This window comes from Capsicum annuum, chromosome 1 (assembly GCF_002878395.1).
Source record: "Capsicum annuum cultivar UCD-10X-F1 chromosome 1, UCD10Xv1.1, whole genome shotgun sequence".
NCBI lineage: Eukaryota > Viridiplantae > Streptophyta > Magnoliopsida > Solanales > Solanaceae > Capsicum > Capsicum annuum.
The window spans coordinates 30191997-30210799 of NC_061111.1; the positions used below are offsets into that span (position 1 = coordinate 30191997).

Genomic DNA, 18803 nt, shown 5'->3' on the forward strand with positions numbered 1-18803 from the left:
CAAGTTTGAAGTAGAAGATTGAGCATTCTTAAAAGTGTCACCTATGAAGGGAATAAGGAGATTTAGAAAGAAAAAGAAGCTGAGTCCGCGATTTATTGGTCCCTATGAGATAGTGAAGCGTGTAGGAGAGGTTGCTTACGAATTGAGTCTTCCAACAGAGTTAGCTGCAGTTCACCCAGTGTTTCATGTCTCAATGGTTAAGAAACATATAAGAAATTTGTCCTTATTAGTTCTCCTAGAGAGTATTAGGATCAAATATAACTTGACGTCTGAAGAAATTCCAGTTGATAAACTTGATAGACAGGTTCGAAGGTTAAGGAATAAAGAAGTAGCATTGGTGAAAGTTCTTTGGAGAAACCAATTGGTTGAAGGGGCAACTTGGGAAGCTGAAGTAGATATGATGGCGAAGTATCCTCATCTTTTTTCCTCTAGTTCCTTTCCTACTTAAAGTATTATTTCCAGTAAATTCTTTCTCCTTAAGTCTGTTTAAGTGCTTTAATATTGTATTTTATGTTGTGAGGAATTGAATCCTTGTGATAGTGGTAATCTTGGTTATAAATATCAATGTGGAAGTGTTGATTCTTGTCCAAATCCCAATCCTAGATGAATCACATTCGAGGACACATGTTTTCAAGAGGGAGATATTGTAATACGACTTCTCCTTTGAGTCGAAGGTACAACATACGAACCAATCAATGTGGCATGGTATAAATTTTTTTGTAGGTACGACTTGACCCCTAGAACTCATCAAGTAGGGTACGAGTAGTATGGAGTAAGTTGTTAGTCCATCAGTATAGACTCCTTGAGATTCTGACCAAACTACGAGTAGGGGGCTAAGAGTCATATAAAGATGATATTAGTCATCGGTGGGACTCATATATTGACTAGTATGTGCCCTTCTATATTCTACCAAGCTTACAAGTTGAGGGGCATAGTCGTACCTTTCTATACAAGTCATATGGTTGAAGCGTAAAGACTAACGACCAATTTTTATAAAGTTCAGCTAAGGGCTTTTTGGTCTTTTCTTCTCTTATAACTTCCCATCCACGACCTATAACCCTCAAAGAGGCGTTATTTTTATTTATTCCTCAATCAAATAATGAAACTTTATCCTCCCATCTTTAAGAACATCAAGATTAGGGTTCATCTCATACAAACTCATCCCTCAAGTCTTAAGATTCAAATTCTCTTTATAAGTCAAGAAATTCAGGTATGTAGGGCTTATGGACAAGGTTATTCTTTCATCCTTGTGCCCAAAGTACATCATTTTAGAATTGGATTTACTTATTTTGAATTAGGGTTCATACCCAAATAGCCATATTCTTGAATTGCGATATTACCATGAGATTGAAAGCTTGAAGTGCATCATGATTTACATAAATTCATGTTTTAACTTAAAAGATTCATATTGTTGTTTGAATTTCATTATCTTGACTGAGATATTGTTGAAAGATTTCAAGATGATTATTTAGCATGATGTTTTGTTATGAATTTCTATGAACTAAAGCATGAATTGCAAGTCCTAAGTACAAGTACTTAGTTTACAAGAAGTTTATGCTCTTAAGCTCCATTGATATGTTCTATAACATGATTTTAAAAAAAGCTTGATTTTTTTATCTAAAGATAAGATATGAAATCCACAACTGTTCATCTTGATTATGATTTAAAGTAAAGAGAAGCATAACTGGTTATTCGGTCTATAAACCCTTATGCTATTTTAAGGCGGATTTCTTAAGTATGAGCGTATAAGTATTATGGGAGTAGTATTTAGCACTGAGAAGGGAATTGTGGTTGAGCGTATCCTAAATTCCTAAAAACTATGAGCCACCGTAGGTTAAGCTTTTTCTCTATATGGATGAAGTTCAGTAATCACTTAAGTTAATGTTCTATTCTGATGGCAAGGATAGAACAGCTCTCCCAAACGTGGATAAGACGTTGGCTTCCATGGTAGCTCAAATGATTTTTGTCAGTTAGAAGAATCTCTCAAAGAAAGAATAAAAAGTAAAGTTTTTATAAACTAAGTGTTATGGCTCACAAATTTTATTATTATGCTATATTATGCATGTTCGTGATTCCGCCGTCTTTATTTTGTTCAAGCTCAAGGTGAGTCATTTACACTTAGCATGCATCATTTTAAAGTTATATGAATATTCAATTATCTTTTTACTTATGCATTCACCCCCACACACTCAGTACATTCCAGAGGTACTGACCCACATATATGTCTATGTGCTACATTGTCTTATACTGTAGGTTTTGGTGCTTATTTCCAGCAGCACGACTGACTACGGGCATCATCACCTATATCCTGACATTTGGTGAGTCTTTATAGTACGAGGACCCAGTTTATCAGACTTATATTTATAGATGAACGTATTTATTTAATTGACTTCAGTTTATGTTCGGGCCAGCTAGGGTCTGTCCTAATGGCTCTCTAGTCAGAATTAGAGGCTTGTCAGATTGTTTATGTTTTAAGTTCAAAGTGTTTGTGTAAGATTCCCAGGTTAAAGAGACTCAGTTGAGCTATGAATTTATTTACCTTTAGATTCTAATATATTAGTTCACTTTTCATATGAGTTTCAAGTTAAGTAGGCTTTATGGGTTACCTTGGGACTACTTGTAGTCTTGAGCAACGTGTGACTTCCAAGGGTTACTTCCAGGGCGTTACAATGTAGAGGATAAGATTAAAAAAAATAGAAGATGGAAATGTTAGAGTACGAGGGCCAAACCTACAGATCAGGAAGTGAACCACCAGAATAGTGGTAAGAGTGGCAAGCAACCTTTTAGGAAGAAATTTTAGGGAAATTCTCATTCATCCTCTAGTTCACCTGCACGTAGGCCTGCGAATGATCAGCATGCCAGCCTAATAAACATCCCAGATAGTAGGGTACCCGGTCTCAGGTCAGTAAATCTTAGTCGACTCCACCTTATCCTTCTTTCTGCAATTTTGAAAAGCTACACCATGGGATTTGCCACATGGCTAGGAGTTTATGTTATTTTTATGGAAAGTCGATGATGTTCAGTGAGATTGTCCCTTAGTAAAGGTACAACAGTGAGTAATAAATTCCCACTTTCTACTTCTTTGGTCACAACTGCAAAAAGAACTACTCTAGGGACAGGTGGAGGTCATAACCATCTGTATGCTTTATCTACCTATCAAGAGTTTGAGGCCTTTCCAGATATTGTATTGGGTACGTTACAGATCTTCTCCTGTAATGTTTATATGCTACTTGATCCTGGTTCCACCTCATCTTATATGTCCCCTTATGTGACTATGAACTTTGCTTTTGATCTTGAAAATATCCATAAATGTTCCTCAGTTTCTACCCTCTTGGTGTATCCATTATTTCTAAGAAGGTCTATCGAAATTATGTTGTGACTATTCTTTATTGGAACGTTATGGTTGATTTGGTAGAGCTTGATATGTTAGATTTTTATATTATTCTGGGATGGATTGGCTTTACCCTTACTATGCTTCGATGGATTGTAGAACCAGAAAAGTCATCTTTTATTTTCCTAATGAACAGGTCTTTGGGGTGGCCCTGTAGTACCAAAATCTATCTCTTATCTTAGAGCCAAAAAATGATTTCTAAAGGTCATTTATGCCATTTAGATTGGGTCAAAAATTATAATGTTGAAAGTCCCTCACTCCAGTTTGTTCCTGTAGTTAATGAATTTTCAGAGTGTTTCCAAATATCTTATCAGAATTCCCCATGATAAAAAATAGATTTTTGGATTGATCTCTTATCCGACACTCATCCAATTTCTATTCAACCATACAAAATGGCTCTTGCATAATTAAAAAGGTTATAAGAGAAGTTGAAAGATCTCATTGATAAAGGTTTTATCCATCCTAGTGTCTCTCCTTAGGGTGTTCCCATGCTTTTCGTGCGCAAAAAAGATAGGTCCTTTCGGATGTGCATAGATTATTATCATGTGAATAGGGTAACAGTGAAAAATAAGTACCCTCTTCCCGGAATTAGTGACTTTTTTTACCAGCTTCAAGGTTCTAAATGTTTCTCCAAGATAGATCTCCGTTCGGGTTACCATTAGTTGAAGGTTAGGGAAGTTGATATTCCTAAGACAGCTTTTTGAATCCAATGTAGTTGTTTTGAATTTCTAGTTTATGTCCTTTGGTTTAACTAACGCACATGTAGCCTTCATGGATATTATAAACGGTGTTTAAGCAGTTTTTGAATATGTTTGTTATAGTTTTTATTGATGACATGCTGATTTGCTTTCGAAGTAAGGAAGAGCATGTCAATCACCTCTGAGTCATACTTCATACCCTTAAGAATCAAGAATTATATGCCAAATTCTCTAAGTGTGAATTCTAGTTAAATTATATGGCTTTTCTTGGACATATTATTTCAAGTGAAGGGATTAAGGTGGATCCCCAAAAGATTGAGGCGATAAAGAAATGGCTTAAACCCACAACTCTAATTAATATCTTGAGTTTCTTGTGTTTGATGGGCTATTACAGGAGTTTTGTGAAAGTTTCTCTATGATAGTTTCCCCATTAACAAAGTTGACTCAGAAAAAAGGTAAAGTTTTAATGTCTTGATGTTTGCGAGGGTAGTTTTGAGAAGTTAAAAAATTAGTTGACTTTTGCTCTTATTTTGACCTACCTGAGGGCAATAAAGAGTTCGGGTTTTATTTTGATGCATCTCGAATGGCACTTGGATGCATTATTATGCAGTATAGTAAGGTTGTAGCTTATGCACCAAGACAACCAAAGGACCATGAGAAGAACTACCTAATCCATGATTTTGAATTAACGATAGTAGTCTTTGCACTTAAGATTTGGCATCATTATTTATATGGGGTCCATGTGAATATCTTCTCCGATCACAAGAGTCTGCAATATATTTTCATGCAGAAGGAGTTGAATCTCAGCAAAGAAGATGTCTTAAACTATTGAATAATTATGACATGAGTTTGCATTATCACACAGGTAACGCTAACATAGTTGATGATGCTCTTAGCTGGTTATCTAATAGGTAGCCTTCACATGTAGAAGAAGACAAGAGAGGTATAGTGAATGATATTCATCGGCTTACTAACTTGGGGGTCTGATTTTTGGACTTTGAGGGCGGAGGATTGATTGTTCACAAAATGGCTATTGATTGTTCACAAAATGGCTAAGTCTTCTTTGGGTACCGAAGTGAAGGAAAAATAGATTAATGACCCTATACTCGTGTAGGTTAATGAGGATGTCGATCAACAGAAGTTTTTGGCTTTAGAAATTGAGGAGATGGCATATTGTGGTATCAAGGGAGATTGTGTGTGCCTAATGTTGATAATTTGTGTGAGAGGATTCTGACTGAGCCTTATGTTTCTAAGTATATTGTTCATCCTGGTGCTACTAATACCATGATTTGAGGGAGATTTATTGGTGAAAAAATATGAAGAGAGATGTTTCTAATTTTGTTGCTAAATACTCTAATTGTCAATAAGTTAAGGTTGAACATCTAAGGCCTGGTGGTACATCGTAAGACATAGTTATTCCGGTGTGAAAATGGGAAATAGTGAATAAGGACCTTATAACAGAACTTTCTCGGGCTCGAAATTAGTATGAATCTGTTTGATTTATTGTGGATAGGATGATCAAGATAGCTCACTTCTTACCTATGAGGATAGCTTATTCTAGAGGGGATTACGCAAAGTTGTACATTTAGGAGATTGTTAGGCTTCATGGATCACCTAGTTCTATTATATTCGATAGAGCTACACAATTTACTTTCCAGTTTTAGAGAGATTTTCAAACGGGTTTGTATATGCAAGTGAACCTTAAACCAATTTTGTCCTCAAACAGATGGGCAGGCAGAGCACACTATTTAGACTTTGAAGGATATGTTCAGAGCCTGTGTCATCGACTTTAAGGATAGTTGGGTGGATCACTTGCTTTTTATAGAGTTTGACTACAATAATAGCTACCACTCTATAATCTAAATGGCCCCTTTCGATGCCCTCTATTGTGGGAGGTTTAGGTCATCTATTAGGTGGTATGAGGTGGGAGAAGATAGGTTGTTAGGCCATACCTTATTCACCAAGCGATGGAAAAATTTAAGATTATTCTAGTGAGTCTAAAGACTGTCCAAAGTTATCAAAAGTCCTAAGTTGATGTGAGATGATGGGAGTTGGAGATCGATATTGGCATTTTGGGTACTTCTGAAAGTCTTTCCCATGAAAGGAGTAATGAGGTTTGGGAGAAAAGGTAAGCTCAGTCCATGCTATATTGGTCCTTCTTAGATAGTGAGAAAGATTGGGAATGTTGCTTATGAGTTAGAGTTACCCAAAAGTTTGGCATCGGACTATCCCCTATTTCATGTGTCTATACTCAAAAAGTGTGTGGGTGACCAATCTCTTATACTCCCCATAGAGAATATTAGTGTGAAATATTCCTTGTCCTATGAAAAAGTTCCTATCTAAATTTTGGATCGCCAAGTTTGAAAGTTGCGTACTTAAGAGATTGCTTCGATAAAAGTATTGTGGAGTAACCAAAAAGTAGAAAAAACTACTTGAGAATCGGAGAAGGACATGAACGCTAGATATTCATTTTTGTTCTCGTCCTCTGATGAAGTTGTTTAAGGTACCAATCCTTTGCTCACCTTTTATCCTTTCATATTCATGCCTTAATATTTTATGTGAATTCTCATTTCGTGTTAGAAAATGTACATAATTATTATATAGGGACGAATGGGGGGAAGGGATATAATGTAATACCCCCATACGTTTGTAAGCCCCTTTAGAGTTAAAAATTGAGCCTATACGACCCTCAAAGTTAGTAGAAATCATTTGGGGTGAGTTAAATAACGTTAAGAAAGTTTTAGACGTGATTATAAGACCGAGTGTCACACTGGAAGTGCCCGAGACTTGGGGTCCGCACCACACACCCAGTCAGGAGGGTCTTTTGTTTCCTCTCTATGATGGGTTGCACACCACGCAGGGAAACAAGGCGTTATGGGGGCGTCACACAACCCCCTTACCTGAAGGGATTATTTTATTTCCTATTTAAAGGTTTTTGGTCTTTTCCTTGATTGAAAACCATCCTCTACCTATGATAAACGATCCTAAACCCTTTAACACAAATTTCATCAATCAAAAATGTGTCCAACTCTTCCCCAAAACTCGTTGAAGTAAAATCAACTAGGGTCCAAGATTCAAGTGTTCTTGGAACTATTACGTATTCACGTCTATTATTTTGATGGTTTGGAACTAGGGTTGAGAATTACTTTTATTAAAAGCTTGATATTTATTTTTCCTCGCTTTGTGAATGATTTTCTAATTTCTATTTGAGGGTTTGAAACTTGAAATGGCTATTTGAAATGGTGCACTTTTACATTTCCAATTTGAATGTTAAAGTTTTAGAATAATGCAAGTATTAAACTTTATGGCATGCTTTAAGACTCTTATAGAAATTTAGCGATGATTATGTTTATGATTTTGAATGACAGAGTTAATAGTCGAAATATTTTATGATAATAATTTTGGCATGATATGAATGACTTCTAAGTCTTAGTATAACGACACCATAATGTGAATGTCTTTATGAAAAACTTAAAGGATAAATGTTTATGAATAATATTTTAATTAAACTTAAATGAAATTATGTAGTTCACTGAGAAAGCGTAAGCCCTAGTGACCAACGCTTGAAACCTATATTTTGTCGACGTAGGAATGATTCGCTCCTTAATGAGACGACCTTATGGTGTTTCCTGTATGAGGATGATATGATATGATGGTCAAATAATGTTCATTTCAATTCATGTGGTAAACATGGATTGGGACCTCACCGGTTGGGCGAAGACCAGATCCATATAGCCCTTGGATTGCCTAAGGTCGGTTAAACTATTTAGTTCATGAATAAAGCTTAATGAATGATTATGTTTTTGTGTCTTGAGTTGTTCATTCCCTATTTTTCCCTATTGTGATTTATACCATGCATCTTAAGACTTATTTTATAAACTATTGTGTTCCTTCTCCTTGGTTGCATGTCAATACTCGTCGTACTGACCGTCCTTGGACGCTACATCTTTTCATGATGTAGGTTTGAAGGACATTTTTCTGTGATTTCGTGCACTAGGATCTTCTCGAGACAGCGAGTAGGAAGTGGTGAGCACGCCATCCTTCGGAAGGCACATGGTTTCTTTATTTAGACTTTGGCCATTTGGTATATGGTATCGCCGGGATCATGTGCCGGCTCAGGATTTCTATTCATGATGTTAGAAGCTTCATAGACAGATGTCATTATGTCATGTTTCAAGATTTGGTATGCTTATGATATAGTACTAAGAGGTTGAAGTTCTTACCTTTGGGTCCTTTTTCCGCACTTTATTATGATTATGATATAATCCCAAGGGGTCTTCTCGGGCCTCAATAGGTCTAGGATGCCCGTTATGTCCAGGACCTCAGCTCGGATCGTGACAGCTCTCTTCCATAGCATTGCTATACCTCTAAACAATTAAGAGAATCAAATATGTACTCCTCTAGGCACTTCCACCATCGGTGTGAGGGGCACATTTAGCCTTTTTAATTGTTCGGAGGTATATTTGTGATTTAAAATAAAATGTGGAGCCTCTATGAGCTGATAATTGACGAAAGGCATATGACAAACCACAAATCTTAGTGGCAAACCTTTTCATTGTATAATTTCTCTCAAAAGTACATAGGGATTCAAAAGAAGCTAATCATAATCCTAATTATGCACTCACAGAAATTCTTACACGTTAGAAAAGTGTAGAATTAATACACGGCTCTAACCCTATTGCCATTTTTAACCTCAAATGGCTTCCTATTGATTGACATGAATATATGATGAGTACACAAATATGGTAATTAATCAGATTGTGAATGATGATCACTTTATCAAATTGTAAACTGGAACCTTTTTGGGAATTAATGTTCCTCACAATTCTAACCACCTAACCTCTACAAACAGTATTACAATTTCAGAGTATTGCCAAGAGAAAATGGTAAATGTGTTCCAAAACTTCTTCATAGACAATATTCTTCATCAATAACTTCAAATAAAAACAGTGTCAAGAGAATGCAAGGCCACAGCCACAAAACAAAAGGAAGATATTTTGGTTTAAATAACACGGTATTAGTCAGGGAAAGCACACACTAAGTAGCTCTTGGAGCAGCCCACTCAACTCTAAGGATGAGATTGTCATAACCATAACCATTGAGCTTGTTTATGGCCCTCTCAGCATCTTCTCTGTTGACAAAGTTGACAAAACCGAAACCTCTGCTCATTCCTGTCTTTTGATCAATGGCAACGTACACTCGGCTGACATGACCAAAGGGGCGGAACAGCTCCAACAAATCAGCCTCCCGAGTGTCCTCAGACAGGTTGGTGACCCTGACAGAGTTCTCTTCATTCCTTCTTCTCATATCAGTTCCACTACCACTTCCTCTCTCTGCAGCACCACCTCTCATGCTTGGAGGAACATAAGCACTCTTTTGAGAACCAGCCCCAGCAGCAGGTGCCTCCCTTGATGGTGGCCTATCCACAAAGGTCTCACTTGGCGGAGCAAGATCCTTGAAGGGACATTTTGATGTCCAGTGATCACCCTTCTTGCCACAGGTCCTACACACCATAAGAACAGCCCCTGCTTTCCCAATTTGAGCCAAAGAGTCCCCACTAGCTTTAGCTTCATCTTGCTTCGAACCTGTTCCAAAGAATTACATAACCACAATAACAGGTTAGGTGAACTACAAATTGAGCTTAATTCAGAAAATGTGTCTCGTAGAATCTTAACACACATATACCACAAAAAGAAATAGCAAACTCAAGGGGAAAAGACCAACCCATTAATTTAAAACACAGATGAGGATAGAATTCACCAAACAGTCACCATAACTACAGTGGTTGCCCATACATCAGCGTCGAGACAATTAATGCATTCACAACTCTCACATTCCCATTACAGGAGATACAGTTGAAACAATACAATCTGTTTCCTTAACAAAGTGACAGAATCATTGAAATAGTTAGACAAGTATTCCACAAGCATGTACTTCCGTCCAACACTTGTCCTCATTGGAGTTTGCACATTCCTTAATAAGTAAAATGTAGTACATATTTTACCATGAAACACATTAATTGATGTATAGTCTAAAAGGATTTTAAAAATGATTTGTCAAGAGATAGGCTTTATCTTAAGCCTGGCGTCTACCAGAAACAGCTCTATCTCCACAAAGTAGGGCTAGATTTGCACACTCTACCCTCCCTAGACCCAATTATGGGATTACCACAGGTTTGTTGTATTTAATGTTTTAGGGTTAAACATGGAAAAACTGGTTTTCTCTTGATATGCTAGAGTGGACAAGTAAAAAATGAATTAACTTTTGAGTATGATGGTCAAGAAAAAGTGAAAAGGGTGATTTTTTTCCATTTCTCATTACTCAAATCGGAAGTTGCAAAGCATAGCTGCAAAAACCAATATTTTTCCTTGGCAAAGGTACAGTACCCTTTACCATAGCTGAAGTGAATCGCTGAGTGAATCATGGAAAATGCGTACAATTTATGGCAACTCCCTGCCTTACTACTGAGAATGAGTAGAGCCAATAATAATATGAGAACTTGAATCTATATATGTGACTTGTGATTGCATAACTCTATACATTAGGCAATCAGAGAGATACCTCAAATGGTAGACCAGAGATGTAGGCACAAGAAAAAAGAAAAAAAGTGTACAATTTTTATCTTTGTTCACGGGATAGAACTAATATATTAGACATTTCGTGACACGATAAAGTTAAAAAGCTCTATATCATCATAGGAGATTGCATTCCACAAGCTTCCCACCTTTCTCCTCCTAACCAAACTCAATAGAACAGGAAATTCATCCAAAAGGCCTTCTCTTAAACCAATTAACAACTTTTTCACACAAAGTTCCCCCTTTTTTTCTAATTCTCCTTACAATACTAAATCATCACTACTTTAAGTTGCAACAACACAAACACCCACAGTACTCACAGTAATAAACATAGCTTGCTAATACAACACCACCAAAACACAAGAAGAAAAATTCCTGCTTTCGTTTGTCCAAGTACACAAAGATCCAACGCCTAACCATTATTAAAACAAACTCACAACCACCATTCATTACCATGTTACAGCAATCAAAACAGTATACAGGACACAACAATATAAACACCAATACAGAATACAGGGGACAGTGGGCAATACAAAAGATATTAAGAGGAAAACAAATCGACTAAAAGAACATCAATAACAACCCATTACAATAAGCAGAAATATAAGAAGAAAAATTAACAAATCAACAAAAACCCATCAAATCACAATAATACGAAAACAACAAAACCGAATTCAACCAAAACAGAAATAATAACGACCCAACAGGACCAAAATCAAGGAGAGAAGTAACAGATCAAGAACAACCCATCGAATCACAATAATACAAAAACAACAAAATCCAATTCAGATCAACCAAAAGTGCAAATAATATCGACCCAATTGACAGTAATAAGCATAGATTCAAAAAACACGACCATAATCAAGAACAACGAGGAACAAATCAACAAAAACAAAAAAGACCCAATTCAGATCAACCAAACACAACACAAAAAGACCCATACCTAGAGCTCTAGGCCTCTCAAGCAATATCTCCTCAGTAGAAACCATAGTAAGGCGAGCACCAACATCCTCATGAACAGCATCACCGAATTTCGGCCACGAACGCCTCTCAACAGCACCTTTACTAAGCCTAGCATTAGCAAGCTTGCGTATTCGTGTTGTAGTTGTAATCTTCACCTTATTACCTTCTTCATTAAACTTGTATTCTACCACTTTCTTCACCCCATTTTGGTCTGGACCAATTACTTGCTTCGGTGGTAAGAGGAAATCTAAGTCTTCTGCATCGTCTTCCAGCTCACCCCATCGGATTTTTGGTTGATTCGCTGCTTCGACAGCCATTGATGATGATGATGTTTTTCCGATAAGCCGCTAAGACAGAGAAAGAAACACACAATGTTTTTCGTATTAGGGTTTTGTTTTTCTGTTTTGTTGTGTTGTTGCGATAGCTACAAATAAAAGACGAATTGGTAAAGGGTGAAAGAGGTTTGTTTAGTGACGGGGGGGAGTTTGGGCTGGGTTTTGTATTGTTGCAAAGGGCCCAAACTTAGATGGAATGGGATTTCTCCTAAAAACTAAATATTAGAGCTCGTGCTAACACAGGTCTAATATATGTTGTTGTTTTTATTTTAATTTATTTGATATACGAATTTGAAAGTCAATAATATTTTTATATATAGATTTTAAAATATTTTACGTTATTAGTTATTGATTTATATTGTTTTTACATAATTTTCAGATACTATATGCTGCTTTTTTTTCTAATTTATGTGACACTGATAAAAAATTTGAGAAAGTCAATCAGATTTGTTATATAGTTTTAAATATTTTAAGCTGTTAAATATATTATGTTTTAAACGAATTTTTACATAATTTTCAAGTAATACTCCCAAATTATGTTGCATTATTATGTTTATATTGCTTTTCACAAATTTTTCAAATAATATATCACAATTTATGTTGCACTGATAGAATTTTGAATAAATCAAAATCTGTTATGTGTCTCCAAACAATTTAAATTATTAATTAGAGAAAATGCATCAAAAACCCCTTAAACTTGTCTGCTCGACTTACTTTAGCACTTAAACTAAACTTTTATTTATTTATCTCCTTAACATCTTTAAAGTGTATTAATTTCACCCTTTAATATATAATATCACTCTCACAACAGAGAGTGCATCACACTCACTGAAACATCAGCGGCACATCACCGCCATGTCGAAGCCACATAAATAAAATATTTTTTTAATATTTATATATATATATATGTATATATATATATATATATATATATATATATATATATATATATATATATATAGAGAGAGAGAGAGAGAGAGAGAGAGAGAGAGAGAGAGAGATACATACATATTTTATATATATATAAAAAAAATATTTTAAATAAAAAAAATACCCCCACCTCCCATATTTCATCTTTTTCATAATCACCCCTCCCCTCAGCCACCTCCCATCCACCGCCACACCTGCACACACCCCCATCTACCTCCGTCCACCCCCACATAGCCATACCTGCACACACACACCAGATTTTTCTGTGAATTTTCGTCGAAAAACGTCATCACCACCATCGAAAAAATATCATAAACTAGTGATAAAAAACTCAACCCACCTGATAAAATTCGATCACATCAATACCAAATTCTCTAAAATCAATAACCGAACATCTAAACCATGTAGATTTTTTAATTTTCAAATTCAATTTCATTCTTTTTTTATTGATCTAAGGGGGTGATGGAGGAGAAATTAGAGGGGGTAGCTTTAGTAATTGGAGGATAAATTGGGGTTAGGGTTGGGGGGCTGGTGGTGGGGGTGTTGGTGAGTGGGATGGGTGAGGGGAATTTTTTCTTTTTTTTTTCTTTTTCTCTCTCTCTATATGTATACAATATTAGTAGGCTTTTAAAAAAAATCACGTGTTTTTTCTTTTAAAAAAAATGTCACGTTAGCATTAGAGTTGAAATTAATTTACTTTAAAAATGTTAAAGGGTGTAAATAAGTGAAAGTTAAGTTTAAGTGTTAAAATAAGTTAGGCAGACAAGTTCGGGTGATTTTTAATGCATTTTCTCTATTAATTATTGTAATTTATAATATTTTTACACAATTTTCAAATATATAACAAGCTAAAACTAAAAATAAAATAATTAAATTAAAATAAAAATATGAAATTATAAAAATGCCCTCAATCAGAAGCACACCGCGGAAAGCAAGCATGACAACTGCCAGCTATCTACTATTTACGCTTATATATAGTAATAAAATTACATTAACATCTCAATTTATTTTTATACACTATATAAAATTTCTACCCTTTTTATTAAGGGGAAAGGACAAAAAAGGCTTTCGGCCGAAAGAATTGACACTAAAACAGCCCATGAATTCAAAATTTTATTTTCTAGTCATTTCGCTAATTGCCACAACTTTCTTTGACTTTTTATTTTTAAATTTCTGATGATTTTGTATTTTTATTTTACTTTTGTTGTTGCTCTTTTTGCTTTTTTTTTTTAAATTATTATTATATAAAATGAATAAATAATTGATTGCTCTTTTTTAACTTTTTTTTTGCTCATTTTGTTAATTATAAAATAAACAAATACAAAAAGTATATTATTTCAAACACAATCAAAACATGATGATAACATATTGAAACGATATAATACATATTGATACATATATACAAATATATATGTATTGATATATGTTGATACGACACAGTACAATACAAATACATATCTGAATATTTTATATTGAGACATATATGAAACTATATATATATATATATAGTACATATACATATATATATATATATATATATATATATATATATAGTACATATACATATATATATATAGTACATATATACAATATTGATACAATATAATACATATCTGGTACATATAAATGCACATTCTATATATAATGATACAATTTCTATACACATCGTATATGTATTCTATACAAGATTTGTAAGTTTCTATACACATCCTATACAATTTTTAGCTGCAATAATTATTTAGATACATATTCTACACAATAATTATACAGTTTCTATACACATCTTATACACTTACAATTTCTATACAAATCATGTATGGAAGCAAATTCTATATAATAATTCTACAGTTTTTATACATACTTTATATAGTTATATACATATTTTATGCATATACATATTTATGCAATAACTATACAGATTATATACACATCCTATCTAATTTCTACACACGCATCTTATATTGATATATATTCTATAGAATAATTATACAGTTTCTATACACATTCTATATAATAATCATATAGTTTCTATACATATTCTATGCATATACATATTTTATATAACAATATTACAATACCTATACACATCATATAAATAAAAACATATTCTATACAACAACTGTACGATTTCGATACACATCTTATAATATGTCTATATATTTCTTGTATAGATACATATTCTATGCAACAACTATACGATTTCTATACAATGATATTTAATTACATAGAAGAACAGAAAAAATAAGAAATTTAGATAGATTATACAATAGCAAATCGGAGTTGATACAATAGAGAAGAAACCTCTTTTAAAAATATATTTTTTAAGAAATCTAAATTCAGAAAGGAAAATTCAAATCTCCAATTGCATAAACTTATAAATCTAAAGAAATCAGTCAGAAAAAGATGAAAATATTTTATAAAAAAATCAAATTCAAAAAGGCAAAATTCAAATCTTCAATTGCATAATCATGTAAATCTTAAGAAAGAGAGAAAATTTGTCAAACCAAATCTAAGAAATTGAATATCATGCGTGTGTGAATATGTCCAGAAAATGAAAAATGGAAAAATCTACAGTAATATGGTGAATAAATAAGAATTGAAAGAGAAAGAGTGAAGTAAAATCTAGAAAAAGGCCTTAGTTGCCAAATATTTATGTGTTGCTATTTTTATTTATTTCCTAATTTGAGGTGGGTGCTCCACCTCCCTTGCCGCCTATATCAACTTGGCTATTAATTGAAAATTATTTGGCCGATTGACCATCACTTGACAAACTAGGCAAATATTGATCTTTTGTTTTTAAAATGGCCATTGAATGTCATTTTTTCTTTTATTAGCTACTTAATTTTTTGAGAAAAGACATTTTTTCCCCCTGAACTTGTCCTCCAAACTCACTTTAACACTTAAACTTAACTTCCGTTTATTTACCCCCTTAACATCTTTAAAGTGTATTTGTTTGACCTCTAAAGCTGACGTGACTTTTTTTTTTAAAAAAGGGCGCGTTTATTTATTAAGAAAATTAATTTTCGTAATCTTATATTTAAAATATAATTAAAACAATTTAAAAAAATTAAAATAAAAATGAACACTTTTTTCTCCTTTCTTCTTCAAATCATCATCAACAACAACACTCAAACCTCCATTAACAACCTCAAATTTTTTTCACTTTCCTCCATTAACAACACCACCCAAGAACAACATTTTTCTTTAATTTTTTTCACTTTCCTCCATTAACACCACCACCCAAGAACAACACTTTTCTTTATTTTTTCTTCACTTTCCTCCATTAACACCACCCAAGAACAAACATGAAAACACTATTGAATAATTTTCTCCATTAAACATCATCTCAACCTTCAATCCAACTCCCTCAAAATTTAGATAAAAATTAAATTAAATTGATAATTTTATTTTTGAATCACTTATCATCAATGAGATTTCTTTTGATTTTTACTTTTGAATTTTTTTGTTAATAAGACATTTGAAAAAGTTAATTTTAACTTGATGAAAGTATTTTTGTGTTTGAATAAGAAAGAAGAGGGTGGGGGTGGGGGGCTAGAAGGGAGAAAGAACGGGGGGTGAGGAGCTGGAAGGGTGGGGCAGGGGTGGGGCTAAAAGGGGAGAAAGAATGGCGGGTGTTGTAGACACGTATTTTTGTCCCGTCGAAAATAATTCTTACTCCCTATCATACTCTAACCCCATTCTATAATTTTTCCGCAATAAAAATAAAATAAAATAACCACTTTACTTTTTTTTACTTATTTATTTATTTTTGTTTTTATCCAAATAACACCTCACCTCTCACCTAACAACCTACCCCACCCCATACCCCTACCCTCACCTACCCTACCCTCCACGTGACCCCTTTTTTTTCTTGACCACAAAGAAAATATACATATACACACCCAGCTGTACATATAGAGGAGACAGAAAAGGATAGAGAGGAAAAAGAAAAAAATTATCATCATCTTCAGAGAGACGCGATTTTGGCTCTCTTCTTTTCTTTTTTTCCGCAACACACGCACAGACACCATCCCATATACATACACCACCATCACCGGAGAGAAATACATACTTCCATAACCATCGACGAACACCTAATCAAGAAACAGTGAAGAAAGAAAAAGAGAGAATCAGTGAGCAAAAAAAATAAAGAGAGAAAAAGAGGAGATCGAGAGAGAGAACGGAGGGTTTAAGTTTTTTTGGCGAACCCATCGCCGAAACTTGTCAGTTTGGTCGGATTTTTAGGTGTTACAGGTTCAAACCATTAGAGCTTTGAAATCCCCAAAAGTTCTTTACTGTTTGTTAGTGTTTTTCGACTAAGTCACCGAAAAACATCCAAATATCATAGATTGGCCAGAATCTGTTGTCATTATTCGAGTTTTCGTCGCTGATTGAACCCATATTGATTGTTCGTCCCTGTATCGATTCAATTCCGCGATAATTTTTGCGTACGAGTTTGGTTTCTTCAGTGGCAATTTTGATTTTTTGGTCTCAGTTTGTTCATTGTGGTCAATTTCGGGTTGCTTGTCCATCAATACCAAGTTGGATAGATTCGTCATTGAGGCTTAAGTCAGAGTTATCGGAGGCGGTTTTTCTTTATTTCATCGATTAATATTCATCAAAAGCGATATTAAGGTCCATTTCTTTAATCTGTTCTCTCTTCTTTATTTTAATTCGTTGAAATGGCCATGATCTGTGTGTTGGGTGATTATGATTGTTTGATGATGTTGATGTTACGATCATGATGCTTAGTGGTTCGACTTTGGTGGTTTGAGAATTGAATTTGATCATGTTTTAATAGATTGATGAAAAAAAGTTGGGGTGGATTGAAAATTGACGAAAAGGCTATATAGATCAATTTTGATTTATTATTATTTTGTTTAATCCAGAATAAGCATGAATGTTGTCGGGACGTGATAGAATTATGACGCGTTGAAATGGATAGGCAAAAGTAGGCTCGGATAGGCAAAAGTTTATGAATAATTGTTTTCTTGTTGAGTGTTTGAATGTGAAAATTTACGTTGAATGGTTTGGTCTTAGTTCTTTCATTTGGAAATGTATTCGTTTAATCGTGGAATGCCCCGCAATCATTTATATTTATTCGTCGGGGAATGCCCCGAAGTATTTTGTATTTGGAGGACATTTGTGATGAAGGCCCGAGGCTTCTGGTAGCATGAGAGCGTAGTTCAGGATTAGTTTAGAATAGAGCAGGTTACATTTTTGTATTTTTTGTTTTTCGGGACTGTATAAATGGACTGGACACTAAATTTTAGATTGTTTTATGTTGTGCTTGATTGATCGTTTTATGTGCTTTGTGTGGTTTATGCACTTGTAATGTCAAATTAGCCGATACGCTCCACCAAGCGACCGTGGTCAAACCACGGGTCCAAGGGGTGCCTAACACCTTCCCCTCGGTCAACATAATTCCTTAACCGGAATCTCTGTTCACAAATCAGTTTAAAGAGTCAAATCATTTTGAAAAGGATTTTTCGAAGGTGACTTGGCACACCAGATTATACCAAGTGGCGACTCTAAGCTTTGAATATAAATAATCCTTTTTCGAAACAAAATTTTCACCTTTTGTCACTTCAACAATAAAAACCCTTTCGAACTTAAAATTAATCTTTTTGGAGTTAAAAAAAGGGGTGTGACAGCTATGGCGACTCTGCTGGGGACTTCTTTTAGAATTCGAGCTTATTTTTGGAGTTATATTGGCTTAGTTTGATATTATGGGCGTATAAACATTTTGTTTGTGTTGTTTTGTCTTATTGTTTATCATTGTTGAGTGCCTACGTGCTCTTTGTTTACAGTTTTTCTTTATGTGTTACCGTTTATATCTGGCATCATTGGCATAACCCGAGTTAATTCTTTCTACAACAAGTCTCGGAGTGCACGTCGTGTACACAAACTC

At 34.4% G+C, this 18803-nt stretch overlaps 1 protein-coding gene across 1 annotated transcript; it reads right to left on the reverse strand.

Annotated features, from left to right (window-relative positions):
* Window positions 1-8982: 8982 nt before the first annotated feature.
* LOC107871214 (eukaryotic translation initiation factor 3 subunit G) lies at window positions 8983-12155 on the reverse strand. Its single transcript, XM_016718072.2, has 2 exons — window positions 11608-12155; window positions 8983-9674 (listed from the first exon to the last, which is right to left on the reverse strand). Exons 1-2 carry the CDS (start codon window positions 11942-11944, stop codon window positions 9127-9129), a joined length of 885 nt encoding a protein of 294 aa, XP_016573558.1. The 5' UTR covers window positions 11945-12155; the 3' UTR covers window positions 8983-9126.
* Between the last annotated feature and the right edge of the window lie 6648 nt (window positions 12156-18803).

What these genes read in the sequence shown, in the direction of transcription:
- LOC107871214 (XM_016718072.2), bottom strand. Translation starts at nt 11,944, where the DNA reads ATGGCTGTCGAAGCAGCGAATCAACCAAAAATCCGATGGGGTGAGCTG. An exon ending in TGAGAGGCCTAGAGCTCTAG is followed by an intron (nt 9,675 to 11,607) that starts GTATGGGTCTTT and finishes TCTTTGGAACAG; the next exon opens with GTTCGAAGCAAGATGAAGCT.